The 19,030-nt window shown below is 50.0% G+C and overlaps 1 protein-coding gene across 1 annotated transcript; it reads right to left on the reverse strand.

Annotated features, from left to right (window-relative positions):
- Positions 1–2,035: 2,035 nt before the first annotated feature.
- Positions 2,036–14,664, reverse strand: Ptges (prostaglandin E synthase). The gene is made up of 3 exons (XM_031369714.1): positions 14,467–14,664; positions 12,536–12,618; positions 2,036–3,098 (listed from the first exon to the last, which is right to left on the reverse strand). The coding sequence occupies exons 1-3, from the start codon at positions 14,593–14,595 to the stop codon at positions 2,849–2,851; spliced, it is 462 nt and encodes a 153-aa protein (XP_031225574.1). The 5' UTR covers positions 14,596–14,664; the 3' UTR covers positions 2,036–2,848.
- Positions 14,665–19,030: the final 4,366 nt, after the last annotated feature.

Genomic DNA, 19,030 nt, shown 5'->3' on the forward strand with positions numbered 1-19,030 from the left:
CTGCCTCCCTGGAGAAAGCCAAAGATGCTGGTGTGGAAGCAGGCTGCAGGTGCCGTGTGTTGCAGTCTCTGGCTGGATTGGTGGATGGTTCCAGTCACTCTGCCTCCCTGGAGAGTGCTCTGCTCTGTGCTATGGGCTGGAGCCTCCTGTCTTGAGCCCAGATTTACAGCCAGGGGATCATTCCCTGCATCCCTTACCATGAGGGCTGGACCAGAACAGGCCACTAAGTCCTGTCTCTGCTCCTGCCAGCTGCCCAGTGACACCCTGCTGAAACAACTGTCCACGCCTCTCTCCCACTTTGAACATGGCCAGGGTATCCTTGGCCACCTTAATGGTCCTCTTACCCCAATTTCCCACCCCTCCAATACCAACTTCATACCATGACACACTGGTGCTGATTTCTTTGCTTTTGAGACAAGGACTCACTGTGTAGACCAGGCTGGCTTCCAACTCTGACATCCCTCTGCCTGTCATCTCCCATGTGCTGGATTAAAGGCATTCACGCTTGAATCTCTTTACACTTCCTGGCCATCGTCAGTGCGACTCACCTCCCTATTGGACAGCCCAGCAGGGATCAGAGGACCTAGCCTTCTTACCCTGCATGAGGCTGTCACTGTCCCTTGCTTGCTGTGTTTCCCACTGCAGTGCCAGGGGACAGACAAGAAAGACAAGTGAGTAGACCCTCTGAGGGGTCCTGGTCTCCGTCTCACAGGCCCTCAGCACACAGACATTGTGGGTGATGCGTGTTCTGCATCAGGCAACTGGCAGGTTCTTACTAGAACATCTGGCCCTCATAATCCCACCTTCCTGAGAGGAAAACACTGAAATAGATAAATATTTATCTGCCCTGCATGGACCTCTGGAGACCCAGTTTCCTCTGGGCCCCACCTTGCAGAGTTCTCCCCTGTTCTACCCCAGGAATTGAGGGCAAGTCTTCTTGGGCCCTTGAATCCTCATCTAAAACGCTAAAATGGATCTGGGGAGATGTCTCAGTGGTTACAAGCACTGGCTGCTCTTCAAAGAACCTAGGTTCAATTCCCTCCGCTCACACAATGGCTCACAACTGTAACTCCAGGTCCAACACCCTCTTCTGGCCTCCATAGGTACCGGGTACACATACGATACAGGCAGACATTCGTACAAAACACCCATCTACATCAAATTAAAATGTAGAAATTCAGTCTTTTGCCTGAATTTACCTGGTCTTATCTAAAATGCAGAAATGCCTCCTTCTTAAAATTATTTTTAAGTATTAATTGGGGCAGTGGGGAGAGGGGCAATGAGAGCTGAAGGTTGCATCCAGACTCATGTTCAGCGACAGCTGGCACTCAAGAGGGGCCCCATCTATAGTTTTGGTTTTCTCAGATGAGCACTCCAAGAGCAAAGGTTTCATCTCACCACCAGAGGGCAGTGCTATTCACTCCCAGAACCGTGTCACTGAAGCCTAGGCTAGCAGGGCTTTCCAGTAAAACCCCCGCTCCCAAATCCCATAGAGCAGGTCTGGGGCACAGGGCTTGCCCCTCTGGGAGGAAGGAGAGGCAGTGTGGCTAGGCAGCAGCCTTGGGTGGAAAGCTTGGGAGCCTGAATGTCCCAGGGCAGACCCTATGCCTTCAGGTGGTCACTTCTCTGTCTGTAGAGCAGAAAATCAGAGTCCTTCAAGGTGGCAGAGCGGCAGGAAGAGTCACCCCTGGGCAGGCAGGATTTGGTCATCTGTGGATCCCAAGCCAAACACCATCTTGTCTGGGAGCTCCTTGCAGAAGAAGGACTTCCCTGGTGGAGTGTGATTTCTACAAATAAGTCGCCTGTGCTGGCTTGGCCCTGTGGAGGAGTAGACCTGTAATCCCAGCATTTAGGAGGCACAGGTAGGCTGCTAGCTCAAGGTTGTCCTGGCTGCATAGTAAGTTTAAGGCCAACTTGGGCTAAGTGGGACCTGGTCTCACCAAAGTAAAACATACACACACCGGAATCTGAAACTTCGCAGTGGGCACCAGGCCAGCTGGGACAGCACGGGGATTAGACATGGAACATTCACAGGTCACATTCTGCTGTTTAATGACTAAACCTGAACAGGTCTCAAGGAGGACTCTAGAGGGACACCATACACACACACACATAAGTGAGATTTGCCACAGGAGTAGACATTTGGCATCTTCAAACCTCACAGAGCTGAAGAAGCCCAAAGCTCCCTTTCAGTGGTTGGTCAAAGCCCATCCTTTCAGTCTGTGGAGGAGCCAAGGCCTTGCACAAGCAGGCTGAGCCGTGAAACATTCTCACCACCCTGAGCCTGTGCTACCCAAGGCACTCAAATGACAGGGAGGTATCAACAGGGGGCAGGGGACAGGGACGCTCTGACCTTCCCACCTCTGAAAAAATAGCACGCACCCTACCTCCACAGGGAGCTGCCCACTGCTGGGCCTCTTGTGAGGCCATCCTCGGACACACACCAGCCAGGTGGCTCTCCTCGGGCTGGGCCAGAATTGTAGGTAGGTCTGAAAAGCCTTCATTTTTAGCCCTATATGGAATGATGGCTCTGTTGGACAATCCTCTGTCCTTTGTTTTATGGGTAAGAGGGAGTGTGGTGCAATGTTTAAGGCATTTTGTGAGGTAAAGCATGTTCTGTCAATTTCGACAGCTCATCTGTAAGTGGTTCTAATCAGGCACTTCACCCAGGATCCCAAAAGGCTAAGAAACACACATGTGCACATTGAGCCCAGAGATCCATATACCTAGGTTAGCCAGGAACCCAGGACCTGAGCCCATCCCTATTCTAGAAGGGACACCAAGTCCTCAGGTTCAGCCTTCAGGGCTCTGTCCCCATTGTGGTAGCTGAGGAGGCTTCGGCTGCTGCTCACAGATGATGGGCCACTTCCCAGAGGATCTGCAGAGCCATAGAGAAGCAGGAGACCTGGGCCAGGACATAGGCCCCGGAGCGAATGCGTGGGTTCAGCTTGCCCAGGTAGGCCACAGTGTGAACCATGCGGCCTGTGAGGACAACGAGGAAATGGATCCAGGCGATCAGAGGGTTGGGTCCCAGGCATGAGTAGACGAAGCCAAGGAAGAGGAAAGGGTAGATTGTCTCCATGTCGTTGCGGTGAGCTCTGGGGAGCAGAGGTACAGTTAGGAGGCTTAGTGCTGGGGCTCCCAACACAACAGCGACCTTCTGGGACCGCCAGACACCCTAAACCCAAGGGGGACACAGACATCAGAAGAGGCTGGTGGCTATGGCTCAATGCCCTATTAAAAGGCTTGGCCAGAGAAGCTGCCAATGGATTGGGGCTTGTATGGGCCCAGCTTTTCCCACTCACCCCACACAGTCCTTTGTGTCCCTTAGACACCAGGCAGAAAAAGGAGGATTCAGAGGACTGGGGTCAGAGGCGAGTGACAGGCACTCTCTGAAGCAGGGCTGGGACCCACCTGCCCTCTGAAAGCAGGTTTTGGCTGTGTCTCCTGCTGGACTCTGTCTCTTTCCACCCCTAATGCTGACCAAGCAACATCTTTGCAGAGATAACTGTAGGACTCTTCCATTTATAAGCCAAGCATGGGCTGCCCTCCTGGCAAAGCCTTCCCTTTGTTCTTGAATGCTATCTGGCTCTTTTGTGAAGACGCAGGGCAGGGGGCCTAAGTACAACCCTACCATAAATAACTAACAAGACAGGGAGAAAACTCCACCAGCTGCCGCTCAGTTCCCAGGACCCCCTTTGGACCATCACCTCTCTCTGGGACAAAACAGGCAGTCAAACCTCCCTCCTCTGGAGAAGTGAATGCCTGGAGCCATCGATGAACGCTTAAATAAACATGAACCCAGTGGCCGAGCCATGACCTTTCCCAGGACTGGCTCCAGTTCAGTATGGGGACACTGGGACTTCCAGCTGCAGTACATCCAACCAGCAGCACGGGCCAATGGGCCTGCCCGGCCTGGCCCCAGCACTCTTGCAGTGACCCACATCAGCGGCCTCATCTTGTTTCCCATTGGTAAAGTGAATCTCATCAAGGGACGACCGGCCTTTTACTGAGTGCAAGAAAGTAGGGAGAGCCAAGTAGAGGCCTGGAGCACCCCCACTCCAATGCTGCAGGGGGACCAGGGCAGTAGTCAGGGATGGAGATTTGTTATAGACTAAATGATGGGAAACTAGCCAGGCAGGGAAAGGACCCAGCATGTGCAAAGGTCCTGCGGTAAGAACAGCACAGGGTTCAAAGTTGACCTGTTTGCCCCAGTAAAGTACACAAAAGGGAAGTGAGGCAGATGGGTGGGGGTGGGGTGCTGGGTAACACAGGAGGAAAATGAAATTCATCCAAGGGCATAAAAATTCCTAAGGTGGGCTGGCAGTGGTGGTGCACGCCTTCAATCCCAGTACTTGGGAGGCAGAGGCACACAGATTTCTGAGTTCGAGAACAGCATGGTCTACAGAGTGAGCCCCAGGAGAGTCAAGGCTACACAGAGAAACCCAGTCTTGAAAAACCAAAAAAAAAAAAAAAAAAAAAAAAAGATTTCCTAAGGTAGGGATATAGCTTAGTGGGTGGAATGCTCACCCTGAGCTCTGCTTAAAACAGGGTGTGCTGGAAAAATGACTATAATCAAGAGTTCAAGGTCAGGGCCTGGAGCGATGGCTCAGCAGTGAAGAGCACTTTTTGTTCTTGTAGAGGACCCAGGTTCAAATCCCAGCACCCATATAATAATGGGTCACAACCATCTGCAGCTCCAGTTCCAAGAAATCTGACATCCTCCTCTGGCCTCAGAAGGTACCAGGCACACACATAGTACACACAAACATTCAAGCAAACACATATAAAATAAAAATATGAATAAATCTTGGGTCATACTTAGCTACATAGTAAGTTGAGGCAGGCCTGGGCTATATATAAAATTTTCTGTCTTTAAAAAAAATGGGGGGCTCAGTGGGCAAAGGGATTGCTGCACAATCATGAGGACCAGAGTTCAAATCCCCACTACTCATATTTAAAACAAGATAAACCCTGGATGTAACTACAAGTGCTTATGATCCTAGATGGAAATGGGGGGTGTCCTAGTTCCCCATTCAGTGAGAGGCCCTGCCTTGAGGAGTCTGATCTCTGCACACCCATACCTCCCTCTCAGTCTCTCTCACACAACACACACACACACACACACACACTACAGACACACTGACACATGCATACACAGACACACACCACAGACACATACCACACACATATATACAGACAAAACACACCACAAACACACATATGCATGCACATACAAGCACACACCATAGATGCCACAGACACACAGACACATGCATTCAGACACACACCACACACATATATATACAGACAAAAACACACCACACACAAATATGTATGCACCACAGACACATACCCACACATACCACAGACACTGACACATGCATCCACACCACACACACACACTCCCATACTTGCAGCAGGGCCTGGAACTTTCCCAGGTATTACATCGAGCCTCCAGCCTCCTGAGACCCATCTGTGTGACTCTTCCTTCTCCTTTCTCCCTGGATCATGACCTTGTAAACCAGACACTGGACAAATCTGTGTGTGTGCCTGGTTAGGGCAGCTCTCAGCCTGTGGTGAGGTAATACTACTACAAGGGGTGACACAGGGTGCCGGGTCTGGCTGGACTCTAGGATCTGACCACAGGGAAGGGTGGGAGACCTAAGAGCTGGGGCCATTATGACTCTCCACACAAGCCAGTCAGGGAACACCCTTGAAAACCCATCCCAGAAAATTAACCAGTCTCAGATGAGCTCTGCCGACCACAGGGAGCTATGAGAGACATGATCATGGAAAAGTATGGCGAGGGGGAGGGGCTCAGTTGCCAGACAATATCTTCTTTAATCCAAGGCAGCTGAGGGTTGAGGAGCCGCTTCCCTCCCTCTCTCTGTAAAGTGTCCTATGAACTTTAGTCCCCAGAATCCCAGCTCACAGGAAAGGAGACGGGAGCCTTCCTTAGATTCATAGGCTGCCCAGCCTAGCCTAGCTCCAAGTTGTAGTCCTGTCTTGGAAAACAGTGAGACAGCACCTGAGAAACAGCAGCCCAGGCTAACCCCTGGGCGCACAGGCATGTGCAAGCACACCTTCACTAAGGAACTAAAAGTGAGAGTCGGTGCCAGGTGTGCTGGCTCATACCTGTATTTTAACACTTGGAAGGCTAAGGCAGGAGGATTATTGTGAACCAGGAGTTCAAGGTCTGCCTTGACTACAGCAGCATTGCAGTTAGCCTGAGCTACTGTCCTAAAATAAAAACAGAGCTGGAGACAGCCCAGTGACTGAGAGGACTGGCTGCTCCTGCAGAGGACCCCAGTTCCTTCCAAACACCCACATGGTGACCCACAATAGACAACTCCAAGGGGTCTGATGCCTCATTCTGGCTTGAGAGGACTATGTGTATATGGTGTACACACTTATGTGTAGGCAAAACACCCATACACATAAAGATACGTTTTTTAAAGGCTAAGAATATGGCCTAGCTGGTGTAACACTTGTCAAGATATAGGCTCCAGTCCCCAGCAGCACATAATCCAGGGACGGTGGCACATGCCTGTAATTCTAGCTTTAGAGAGGTAAAGGTACAAAGATCAGAAGCTCAAAGCTATTTTTAGCTACATAGAGTTAGAGGCCGGCCTGGGCTACCTGAGACGATATCAAAAACAACACCAGGGCCTGGTGAGATGGCTCAGCGGTTAAGAGCATTGCCTGCTCTTCCAGAGGTCCTGAGTTCAAATCCCAGCAACCACATGGTGGCTAACAACCATCCATAATGAGATCTCACTCCCTCTTCTGTCGAGTCTAAAGTCAGCTACAGTGTCTTTACATATAATAATAAATAAATCTTTGGGCTGGAGCAAGCAGGGACTGCGGAGTGAGCAGAGGTCCTAAAAATTCAATTCCCAACAACCACATGAAGGCTCACAACCATCTGTACAGCTACAGTGTACTCATATACATACATACAATAAATAAATATTTTAAAACAAAACAAAACCAGACAATATTGAGAACAAATATGACTGACCCTGTAGACCAGGAAGTTTGGGATGCAGGTAGGAGGAGGGGGTTCCTCTTCTGTATGTCAGGTCCCTGCAGAGATTTCTGCAGGGAAGGGGTGACCATGCAGGAGGATAGTGCTATGACCCAGCACCCCCCTCCCTCTCTGTCTGAAACCACAATGGAGCCCCACAAAGTCACCGTGGTGCAGGGCACAGGGCACAGGGAGGAATGGGGAAACCAGGATGCTGAAAAAACAAACAAGTTCACCTGTCCTTCCCTGCCACAGGATCCAAACAAAGGCATGGAGGGAGTCACGTAGGTGGAAACAGAGCGATGTGTCACTCCAGTGTGTCACTCGAAGGGAGGCAAAAGTTGCCCAAAGTCAATCCCTACCAGCCGAGTCTTGCACAGCCCCCCTGTGGCATCAGGCCTGCCCCTCACCCTCAACACACGACAGCAGCTGGCTGCACTGCTCAGCAACGTGTTTCTGCTGCGGGCACGCACGTATACTCAGGGTTCAAGGAGGACGGGGCTTGGTGCCAAAAGAGGAGGTGCAGGAAGGAACTTGGCAAGGGGTGGGGCTGAGGCAATGGGGTGCTGAGGCTTAGCCCTCCTGTAAGACAGGGTTACAGCCTGGGGGTGGGGTGGGGGCTCAGACCTTGGCAAACCTCTTTCATCTCTACAGATAACATCACTCTCCTCAGTGTTGGGGCGCCGTGTGTGCTGGTACCCAGAGACTAGAGAAAAGCAGAATGCCAGGCCCTATCATGGCCACTTCCAAATCACTAGCCCTGGCCTAGACATTGCTGTGGTTGCTCCTCATTCTCTTCAAGCTGATAACCTGCCACAGGCCCTCACCCACCCTAGTGAGAAATGGGGGTTCCACCCGGGGCCACCAGCTCTGACTGCCACCAAGGAGCTCTGAGACCACAGGCAGGTGTCTCTCCTTCTCTGAGCCTGTATCTACTGTTGATAAATGGACAGGAACACTGTCCGTGGAGGAGCAGAGGTGGCCCAATTTCCTGGCAAATTGCTTTCCTCAGACTAAAAACCCAGTGAGAGCTGGGCGGTGGTGGCGCATGCCTTTAATCCCAGCACTTGGGAGGCAGAGGCAGGTGGATTTCTGAGTTTGAGGCCAGCCTAGTCTACAGAGTGAGTTCTAGGACAGCCAGGGCTACTCAGAGAAACCCTGTCTCGAAAAAACCAAAACAGTGAGAAACAGGAGGAGGCTTGGGCCAGGTGTTCCCTCTGGGGAACCAGCCCTGCATTAGAATTCTTACACAGCTGCAGGCAAAAACATCCTCATCTGCAAACGCAGGCAAGTTGTCCTGGGAGGAAAAGGTGGCAGGTACCTGTCCAGGAAGGCTGGGGCTTGTTCTGACTGGGGCAGGGAGGAAGGAAAGAACAGATCTGCTTACAGAATAGCTGGTGTTGGTGTGCTGCTCTCTCCACCCGGAGTGTATCACGTACAGAACGGGGGAGGGAGGGGTCAGGTCTCTGTGGGAGAGCAGGTCTCCAAGTGTAAGCAGGTCAGGCTGCAGCTTCGAGTTCTTACGCAGCTCCCCACCCCCACCCCAGTACCGGCACCCCGTGTCTTTGGCATGGACATTCCAATGTCAACAATACACACTCAGGACTTCACTGCTCCTTACACAGTCACACAAGGCCTCCATCGCTCCAACAGCTGCCTCTGTTGTTATACTGTGCAGCAAAGTCTGGCTTTGAACTCCTGTCCTCAGGCCAGGATTCCAGGTGCGTGAAGGCCACTACAAGTGGGCTCCAGTCCATTCTTCTTTTTAATCTTAAAAAATGTTTAGGGCAAGTTTGTACCTTTAATTCTAGCACTTGGGAGGCAAAGACAGGCTGATCTCTATGAACTGGAGGACGGCTAGGCTACGCAGAAAAACTCTGCTTCAAAAAACAAAGACAGCAACAAAATTATTCTATTTTATTATCTGTATGAGTATTCTGCCTGCATGTATGTATGTGTACCTGGTGCCTGAGGAGGTCAGAAAAGGGCACATATGGGGCTGGGAATCGAACCTGAGTCCTCTGCAGGAGTAACAAGTGCTCTTATCCACTGTACCTTGTCCTGCCACTTGGGTTCCACTCTTTAAACATGGTTTGCCCCGAGAGACAGGCTGGTTTGTCTCCAGAATGTGCTAATCTGCAAAGCAGATTCATGATCCAGAATCCAGCCTTCATGCTTCCTGTGTCCACAGCACGGTGGGCCAAGGAAGGGCCCATACCTCAGTTCTAATTTAACTGTCTGCCCCCACCCTACCTCGTCTCCAGCCAGTGCCTAGTGGTAGGCAGCAGGCATGAGTCTCAGTTCTGCACCTTTGGCTAACACACTTTCTTCTTTGAGACAGGGCCTCACTGCACAGCTCTGGTTGGCTTGGAACTCACTATGTAGATCAGGCTGGACCCAAATTCAAAGAGATCCTCCTGCCTCTGCTTCCAAAGAACTGGGATTAAAAAAGATTGCTACCACTGTCTTCCTTCCTTCCTTCCTTCCTTCCTTCCTTCCTTCCTTCCTTTCTTCCTTCCTTCCTTCCCTTCAAGGGACAGGGTCTCATATAGCCCAGGCTAGCCTCCAACTCTATTTTTTTTTTTTTTTTTTTTTTTTTTGGTTTTTCGAGACAGGGTTTCTCTGAGTAGCCCTGGCTGTCCTGGAACTCACTCTGTAGACCAGGTTGGCCTCGAACTCAGAAATCTACCTGCCTCTGCCTCCCAAGTGCTGGGATTAAAGACGTGCACCACCACCACCTGGCCCTCCAATTCTATTTTATACACACACTCTACCAACCCAAACTTCATATCCAACCTTTGATTTTCTGTGATGTTCTGTGGAGTCAGCAGAGTTCCAGAGCTACCCAGGTGTCCAGCCCCAGAGCCCAGTACCTAAAACAAGCTTCACCGAGTGGATCTCTACAGCATCCTTAGGAGGGAATGTCCAGAAAATGCTAGAGTAATGTCAACCATTTAAGCTGCAGTTCTAGAGAGGATACAAAATGAAATCCTGGCCAGAGAGATGGCTCAGGGATTAAGAGAACTTATTTCTCTTGCAGAGGAGCACTGGGATCAATTCCCAGAACCCATATGGAGGATCACAGCCATCTGTAACCCCAGTTCCAAGGGATCTGAAAGGCACATATGTGGTGCACATATCTACATGCAGGGAAAACATTCATACGCATAAAGCAAAATAAATATAAACCAAATTTTAAAAAAAATTAAGATCCTACTGGGTAAAGAGAAATGCTGGAGTTCCTTATGGGTCTTTTGTCTTCCCTGAATGAGGTTATACCCTTAGGAGCCAACAAAACACACACACACACACACACCACACAAACACACAGACACATATACACACCACACACACACACACGTACACACCACACACACACACACCACACACACACACACACACACACACACACACCCATTGTTGACTGGCTGGGATGACTGGCTGGATCACTCACTTTCCTTCTCTCAGTAGCTCAGAATTTTACAGACAACCTAAGAGTCACCAACATAGGTTGGGCACTGCCATTTATTCATGGAACCAGCCAGTGTCTGGTACCAGTGCCTGCCACACAGTAGGTGCTCATTAAACAATGAATGGACATTGCCAGATGGAACACACATGGGTTAGCTAGTATTTCTGTTGGAAATACTGATGAGTAGCCTGGAGTCTCACTTCCTGTGACACGTTGCTGTCGTTATTTTAAAACCACAAGTGTGTACATTATTGTCAATGGCTAAGGAAAACATAAGGGAAGCCTCCCAGACTTTGTTTTCAGAAGGGAATTCCGTTATGGAATCAACAGCGTCCTGCCTGTGTCTGCCAGAGGCAGGGGATGCGCTAGGAGCCGTGTGTGCTGGTCTGTTTCACATCTCACCCGGTTCAGCTGCCCATCTTCCTTGCTGCTATCACTCCAGTACCCCCTCTTCACTCTGGATTACCAATAAGACAGTGAAGAAACGTTCCCAAGCTCCAATACTAAGCCAGCTGCTAAAAAAATCGACTTTTAGTCTCCAGGGGAAGTTTACACAGCCAAGACTTTCTTTTTGTTTTGCTTTGCTTTATGAGGCTGCGCTTTAACCTCTAGCCTATACCAGCCTGGAATTCAAGGCAATTCTCCTGCCTCAGTCTCCAAAACATTGTCATCATGGGTATGTGCCACAATACCTAACCTTAAGACTCACTTTAAAAATGGTTTTTACGTCTGGACAGTGGTGATGCTCTCGGCATTCAGGAAGCAGAGGCAGGCAGATCTCTGAGTTCAAGGCCAGCCTGGCCTATAAAGTGAGTTCCAGGACAGCCAAGGCCGTTACATATTGAAACCCTGTCTCGAAAAACCATAATGATAATTATTATTATTAATAATTATTAATTATTATCAATATTGTTTCTTTACATTTAGAAATAGACAGGAAAGGGGGTGTCTGTGTACACATGCACGCACACACAGTTGGAGACCCACTTGCAAGAGTTGGTTCTCTATGTGTAGTAGAGGCAGGTCTGAATTCCTGATCTTCCTCCCTGGACCTCCCAAGTGCTAGGATCACAGGTGTAAGCCACTGCATCTCTCTTGTATTTCTTTTTTTTGTTTATTTGCTTGGTCTCACTCTACAGGGGGGTGGAGTGATGGCTCAGCAGTTAAAAGCACTGGCTGCTCTTCCAGAGGTCCCAATCATCTGGAATGGGATCCGATGCCCTCTTTGGTGTGTCTGAAGACAGCTACAGAGGTCCCAATCATCTGGAATGGGATCTGATGCCCTCTTTGGTGTGTCTGAAGACAGCTACAGTATACTCATATACATAAGATAAATAAATCTTAAAAAAAAATGGAGAGATGGCTCAGCGGTTAAAAGCACTGACTGCTCTTTCAGAGGTCCTGAGTTCAATTCCCAGCAACCATATGGTAGATCACAACCATCTCTAATGGAATCTGATGCACTCTTCTGGTGTGTCTAAAGACAGCTACAGTGTACTCATATAAATAAAAACAAATAAATCTTTAAAAAATAATGGTCTCAGCCAGGCAGTGGTGGCACACACCATTAATCTCAGCACTTGGGAGGCAGAGGCAGGCAGATTTCTGAGTTCAAGGCCAACCTGTTCTACAGAGAGAGTTCCAGGATAGCCAGGGCTTCACAGAGAAACCCTATCTCAAAAAACAAAACAAAAAAAAAAAAAAAAAAAAAAAAAAAAAAAAAAAAAAAAAAAAAAAGAAAAGAAAAAGAAAAAAAATTAATAGTCTCACATGGTTGCGCATCCTGCTTCCAGTTCCCAGGTGCTGGGATTTAGACTTAAACCATCAACCTTGAACTAACTTTGAAATTCCAGATCATGAGAATTTGTTTTTCCAAGACAAAGGTAATGAGTAAACTATAACAGTCTGAGAGGAGAAATCAGGCCCACCGATACTCTTAGGCACACGGGAGACTCCCAAGTCCCCAGTTCAGAAACTCTGCAAGGACAGGTGCCAGCTGGGTCTGTGACCAAGTGACACTGACAGGTACTCACCTGAGGCAGCGCTCCACGTCTGGGTCACTCCTATAATACTGGAGGCCTCCACGTTTCAGCGCATCCTCGGGGTTGGCAAAAGCCTGAAACACAGTAAGTAGCTGAGGATCACCACCCTGAAGAGGTTCCTGTCTGAGACAGGGCTCAGGGGCGAGGCAACAGTATACCACCTACATACAGGACCTACCTACATACACCACCTATATACAGAGCCATTCACCCTGCTCCCCTGAATCTCTTCTCTGTGCCACAGAACCGAAGCTCAAGGAGACACCCTCCCGCCCTGGCTCAGAGGTTAAGAGAAACCATTGGACTGGAGCTCAGTGTGACTAGCTAGTCTAGAATACACTCGGGAGGGGCTCAAGGTCCTGTTTGCCTAGCTTGAGTCCCTCCCATCAACACCTGAATCAGCCTGTCTAAATTGTGAGGTGAGCAAGGCCAATGGAGCTTCACTTCAGGCTGTCCCTGGAGCCCCAGCTGGTAGATGAGCCTGCTCCTGCCCAGCCTGAGAAAAATGTAAAATAACACAGAAAGGCCAGGATCTCCCACCCAGAATTCCTCCCTCCTGGCTCCAAAGCCCCTAACTCTGAGGGCCCAGCCTTGCTACCAATGGAGTTCCTGTAATCAGATATCAGGGAGCCACCTTTAGTGGGTCAAGGGCCACTCAGCATGCACTTCCAGGAAAGACCTGCGGCTGCTACTGTTCACAACAGATTCCAGTAGGAACCAGTCTTAAGGACCAGCGTGGATGGTGTGTTCACCATTCAAGTCTCCGGGTTCGCTGAGAGGGACACTGAGCTTCCTCTCAACTGCCCACATCTCCAGGCTGCTGGGGAGAGGATCCTGAGCCGGCTCCCATCTCTTTGGAGAGCGCAATCCCCTGGTCCCTCTTGGCAGAAATAGAGGGGCCCCAGGGCCCAAAGCAGAGGGGTCTTCCCTCAATCCCTGCATCTCCCATCATGCAGAGAGGAGCCCAGGAGGAAGTCAGGCTCTGGAGCCAGAGAGTTAACTTGAAAGGGGACAGAAGGAGCTCACAGCAGGCAGGCATCTCCTTAGCCCAAGCTACTCACTGGAAAACCAAGGTAAACTAACTGCCACTGCCTTCCCTGGTGGTAATGTAGTGCTCAACTTTGGGGCCCTACAGAAGGGACAAGAACAGAATGTAGCTATCTCTCCCTGGCATCAGTGACCCAGACAAACCAAAGCAGGAGAATGAGAGACAGTCATTAAGTGGTGGCCCTGCCTTTATTCCTGTCAGTACCTGCCCCAGGGGCTGAACCTGGCAGGAGTGCAAGAGGCCCACCCGGATCCTATCCCGTTCTCCATGCCCCTCGCCTTTGGGCTGGACAAGTGTTGGTTTAGGGTTAAGTGCCTATAAAAGCAGATGCTTCAAAGGTTTCTGCCTCCTAGACGCTTCCAATGGACCCCTGGAAGGGTTCTGGGAGCCCCGGCCACTCCCACCAGTTCCGTGTAGGTTCTTTTACTTCGGTTTCTTTGCCGGGACTCGGACCAGAGAATGTCTGTGGTCCCTCAAGGCTAGAGGGTGCCACGAGTGTAAGTGGCGTCCATGGGGAGTGGGAATTTCCACGGAAAGACTTGTTAGGCTCCTGCTTTGCCGGTTTCCACTCCACCCAGATATGAAATCTCCCTGCCTGCCTGCCGGGAAACTGCCTCTGCAAGAGTCCCTCGCAAGGGAACCCCCGAGGGCTCTCATACCAAGAGGGTTCAGGAGCTGAAGGCCAAGCCAGCTTCCACAAGGGCTGCGGTGGCGGCAGCCTTGAAGGAGCTCCCACCGCAAGCTGGCATACACATCTCGACAACGTTTTTCAGTCCTCAGAGTTTCTTGCAGGAAAAAGTCAGCAGAGGGCTGATCCCCTTCTCCTTCCCCCCCCCCCCCCCCCCCCCCCCCCCCACACCACCAGCAAACTTACCTTTTTCCGCAGCCTGGTGTGGCCTGTGATGACAGCTACCGCGTACATCTTGATGACCAGCAGTGTGCTGCAGAACAGAAAGGCCGGGAGCACCTGGCCGTTCTCCATCACCAGGCCCAGGGAAGGCATCTCGGCTAACCAGCCTAGGCTTCCACTCGAGGACACCCGGACTGAGAGTGAGACCGTCTCACAAGGCGGCTTATGGAGAGGAGGAGGCGGGCTAAGCCCTGAGTAGGCGGTCGCCCACGCCCACTCCCCGCCCACCCTGATCACCCGCAGCAGGCCCCCTGCTCAAGTGGAGAGGGAAACCAGAGACTTCTGCTCCAAGTGCTGGTGCGGGGTGGGGAAATGGGGGTGGGGAAAAACAGAGGAATGGAGGTGTCCCACACCATCCTTGGCTCAGGACCTTTGCTCTTTTGAAAGCCTCAGACTACGCAGTCTGTTTTCTCACTTAAGATCAGGTCGCCACCCTAATCTGCATATCACTGACCCATGCCCACCTTCCGAAAGAGCAGGGCAGGTAGAGGGCGTGAGAACCAGGCCATTTATGCTAATATGTTGCTTCTGTGATGCTGGACCCACAGCCATAGAGGCGGGTTGTCTCTGCAAGATGGAAGGTGAGGAGATAGATCCTTCAGCCATCCTCTAGCAAGACACAGACCCACAATTGCTGCTAATTCGTGTGTGTGTGTGTGTGTGTGTGTGTGTGTGTTCGCGCGCGCGAGTTCATTTGGGTGTGTATATTTGCATGTGGGTGGGAATATTCACATGCGCGCACCTATGTGTGGAAGTCAGTAGCTGCTGTCACATGACTTTCTCAATTGCCCATCTTATCTTTTAAATTTCTTTTAAAATTGCATTTATTTATTTATTGTGTGCCACAGTACCTGTATGAAAGTCAGAAGATAACTTGCTAAAGCTGGTTTTGTTCTGCCATGTGAGTCACAGGGATAGAATTCAGGTCTCACTGGCCCAAGCACCTTACCTTATTTGAGAGAGAGAGCACGTGAGAGCAAGAGAGAGAGAGCAAGAGAGAGAGAGAGAGCAAGAGAGAGAGAGAGAGAGAGAGAGAGAGAGAGAGAGAGAGAGAGAGAAAGGGAGAGAGAGAGAGAGGAACTCACTATCTACTCTCCATGGCCTGGAACTCACAGAGAGTTACCTGTTTCTGCTAGGATTAAAGGCATGTGCCACCAGGCCTAGACCCAAGTTTCATTTATTTTGGTTTTTTTTTTTTTTTTTTTTTTTGAGACAGGATTTCTCTGGGTAGCTCTGGCTCTCCTGGAATTTGCTCTGTAGACTAAGATGAACCCAGAGATCCACCTGCTTCTGCCCCTCAAGTGCTGAGATTAAGGGCGTGCACCACCACAGCCTGGCCCTGTTACTTTTTGAGGTGTGATCTCCCACTGATCCTGGACCTCATCATTCTGCTAACCTGCCAGGCCAGTGAGCTCCGAGCACCCGCCTGCCTCTGCTGACAGCAAATTACAAATACCCATCTTCATGTCTAGATTTTTAAGTGGGTTCTGGGGATCAGAACTCAGATCTTTATACATTATCAACAAAACCAATTTCCTCTTTCTTTTCCCTTCCTCCCTTCATTTTTCTTTCCTGACGGTATCTAAAACGCTGGGCTCAAACTCACTACTTAGCCAAGTGTGACCTTGAACCGCCCCCACCTCTGCAGTACTGAGGTGACAGGCCTGAGCCTCTGCAGTACTGAGGTGACAGGCTTGCACTGCCACCAGGCTCTGCTCTCTGATGCCAGCTTCTAAGCTCCAGAGTTTTGTTTGTCACTAACTCCATGTGAAGTCACTTCAGCAGCAGTGGGACGTGGGTGTACTTGTCCCAGTGTCTTCTTTGGAGTCCTCCTACTCTCCTGGGAACCCCTTCCAGCAAAAAGCCTGATTTACAAAGACCCTTGTTTCCCTTGCCTGCTGCAGCTCACCCTTGGCTCCTGTTCTTTTCACTGGCTCTTGGGAGCACAGACTGGAGAAAGGCAACCTTCCTTCCCTGCTCACTCCATTCCCCAGTCAACTAGATAGGTAGAGGACAGTAATCAGGCTAAAGGTACATTAGCATCAGCCTGGCCATGCCTCAGAACAGCAGGGAGCTAGGGGCAACTAGCCTGGACCCCATCAGCTGGTAAACTTAGCCTGTCCTTAGAGTACCGATGTGGCTGGAGATGTGTCTTCCCCTCTGGCACAATTTCCCTAGCTATAAGATGAAGCTGAGTATCTTGTCAACTCCACCCCTGCTGCCATAACAGTTGCTGGAACTAAAAGACCTTGGCTGGAGATATATGTCCTATATACCATACCATTGATCCCAGCACTCAAGGTGTGGAGACCAGACCAGGAGTTCAAGGCCATCCTTGGCTACATAGTGAATTTGAGGCCAGCCTGGGATATACTAAACCCTGTCTCAAAAGTAAAGGCTGATGTGATGGCTCAGTAGGAAAAGGTATGCTCCACTGCCTTGAAGACATGAGATTCATCCCCAGACCTACATGGTGGAAGAATAGAATTGACCCAAGCAGGCTATCCTCTGTGGGCGAGTATACCCACAGATAATAAGTGTAAAAAGGATTAAGTTGGAAAGATATTCATGTCTACAAATGAGGTTACAGAGCACCTGCTATACAGGAGCTCCTCCTTGCTAAGGGCACTAGAGCCTCAGTTTCCCCCTACTCAAAAGAGGGCTCCTACTTAGCTGGATTGACAGGAAGGAGTCCTTGCTGCTGGAGGCAGTGGGTAGGTGGCTTCTTGCTGATTTACAATCTGAACTAAAGATATGCTTGACAAGATGTTTGTGTTTCCAAAGCACAGGGTCACTACACAAGGCTTAGTAGTACTAGATAAGAGATAAATATCTCCCAGGAAACTGGCCATGGAGAGGTCTGGTTGTTCTAAGGCAGGTTTTATTTGTGGTTACAGGATGAGGAGCTGGGCAAGAGGCCAACTTTCTGCTCTCTTGCCAGGGATCTGCTTTAGGTAGTATCTTGTCAAAAAGCTCCATGATGAGTTGGCTCCTCTGACCTCCATACTTACGCTATGGTTCTTGTATGGCACACACACACACACACACACACACACACACACACACTCAACCATTCAAATGGCACATCAGAGGTAGAGGCAGGAGGACCAGATGTCCAAGGTCAGCCTTGGCTACACACTGAGTTTTAGGCCACCCTAGACTACACAAGGCTCAGTGGTAAGAGTACTTGCTAAGTATCCTGAGAACCCAAGTTCAAATCCTCAGCTCTCATATAACAGCCAGTAAGTAACCCCAGTATGTGCTGCACAGGGGCCTGAGTCTTACCAGTCTGGCTCCAGGTCTGGTGAGAGATCCCATCTCAAGGGAGTAAAACAGAAAGCAGGCGTGATAAAGCGGGGCACCCTGTCCTCCTCTGGCCTCATGCAGGCACAGATGCAGGCACACACTACACACTTACATTATACACACACTCACGCACACATTCACCAACAAACAAAAACAGCAAGGCCCTCCTCTCCTCTCCTCAGTCCAGAGCCAGGGCTGCGGCTCAGCAGCAGAGCAGTTGCCCAGTGTTTCTGAGGCTCTGGCCCAATCCCCAAGCACCAGAAAACTACGACATACAAATCTCAGTTGTGAGGTTGCTGTCTGTAGGCTCTAGGTTCTCCCAGATCATATGCCAGATCCAGCCACAGGGGCCTCTAAAGGCACTAATGTGCAGCCCCCCATGGAGTAGGGAGTACAGGACAAGCCATGCCTTGCTTGGCCCTCTCTGAGACAAGCTACGAGCTCCAGCACTGAAGCAGACATCCCAGCAGTGAATGAACACTTAAGAAGCTGCATCTGCCTGGGAAGGAAAACTGTATGGAGACTGTGTCCGCAGACACTGATAGCTGCCGAGGAATTCTGGGCTGTGCAGAGGTTGGAATGTTGCAGGTCCAGAGGTGAATTCCCTTATCTCTACATCAGAACTGACATCTCCTGACAAAAGATTAAAATCCTCTTAGGATGTACTGAACTAGCTTCTACCTAGCTAAAAGCTATGGTTCCATCGGAGAGAGTCTCAGGCCTATGGGCTAGCTCCCATCAACTCCTGTACCCACCTCTCAACACATTCTAAACTCGCCTCTTAACTCATGGCTGTCTCTCTTCTGTGAAACCATACAAACTCCATGAAACTGGTTCCACATTGGAACATGGTGTAAGCTGAGTCTGTGTTTCCGGGGTCATGGTCACTCAAAATGGCTCCAGAACTTATTCCGAGCTGGATAAAGGTCTGCCTTTGATAACATCTTTCTGGTCTGCTTTCAATGAACACATTTTGTTGTGGGTGTCTAATTTGTTTAGAAAGTTTGAAAGCATTTTGGTCTGGGTTGTTTGGCCTGCTTGCTGGCCTTCGGAGTTCTAAAGGCTGTTTAGATTCGGGCTGGTTAGCTTATTTTTAGTATTTTCTTTGCCTTCAGAACCTCGAAGCCATTTTCAGTTTTTGTTTTATTTGTCTTAGTTTTCATGTCTTTGAAATATTTTCATTATCATTTGGCCTTTGTCTTCTTTGACATTCCTTCTCAGA

The sequence above is a fragment of the Mastomys coucha genome, unplaced genomic scaffold (genome assembly GCF_008632895.1).
Source record: "Mastomys coucha isolate ucsf_1 unplaced genomic scaffold, UCSF_Mcou_1 pScaffold15, whole genome shotgun sequence".
Classification (NCBI taxonomy): Eukaryota; Metazoa; Chordata; class Mammalia; order Rodentia; family Muridae; genus Mastomys; species Mastomys coucha.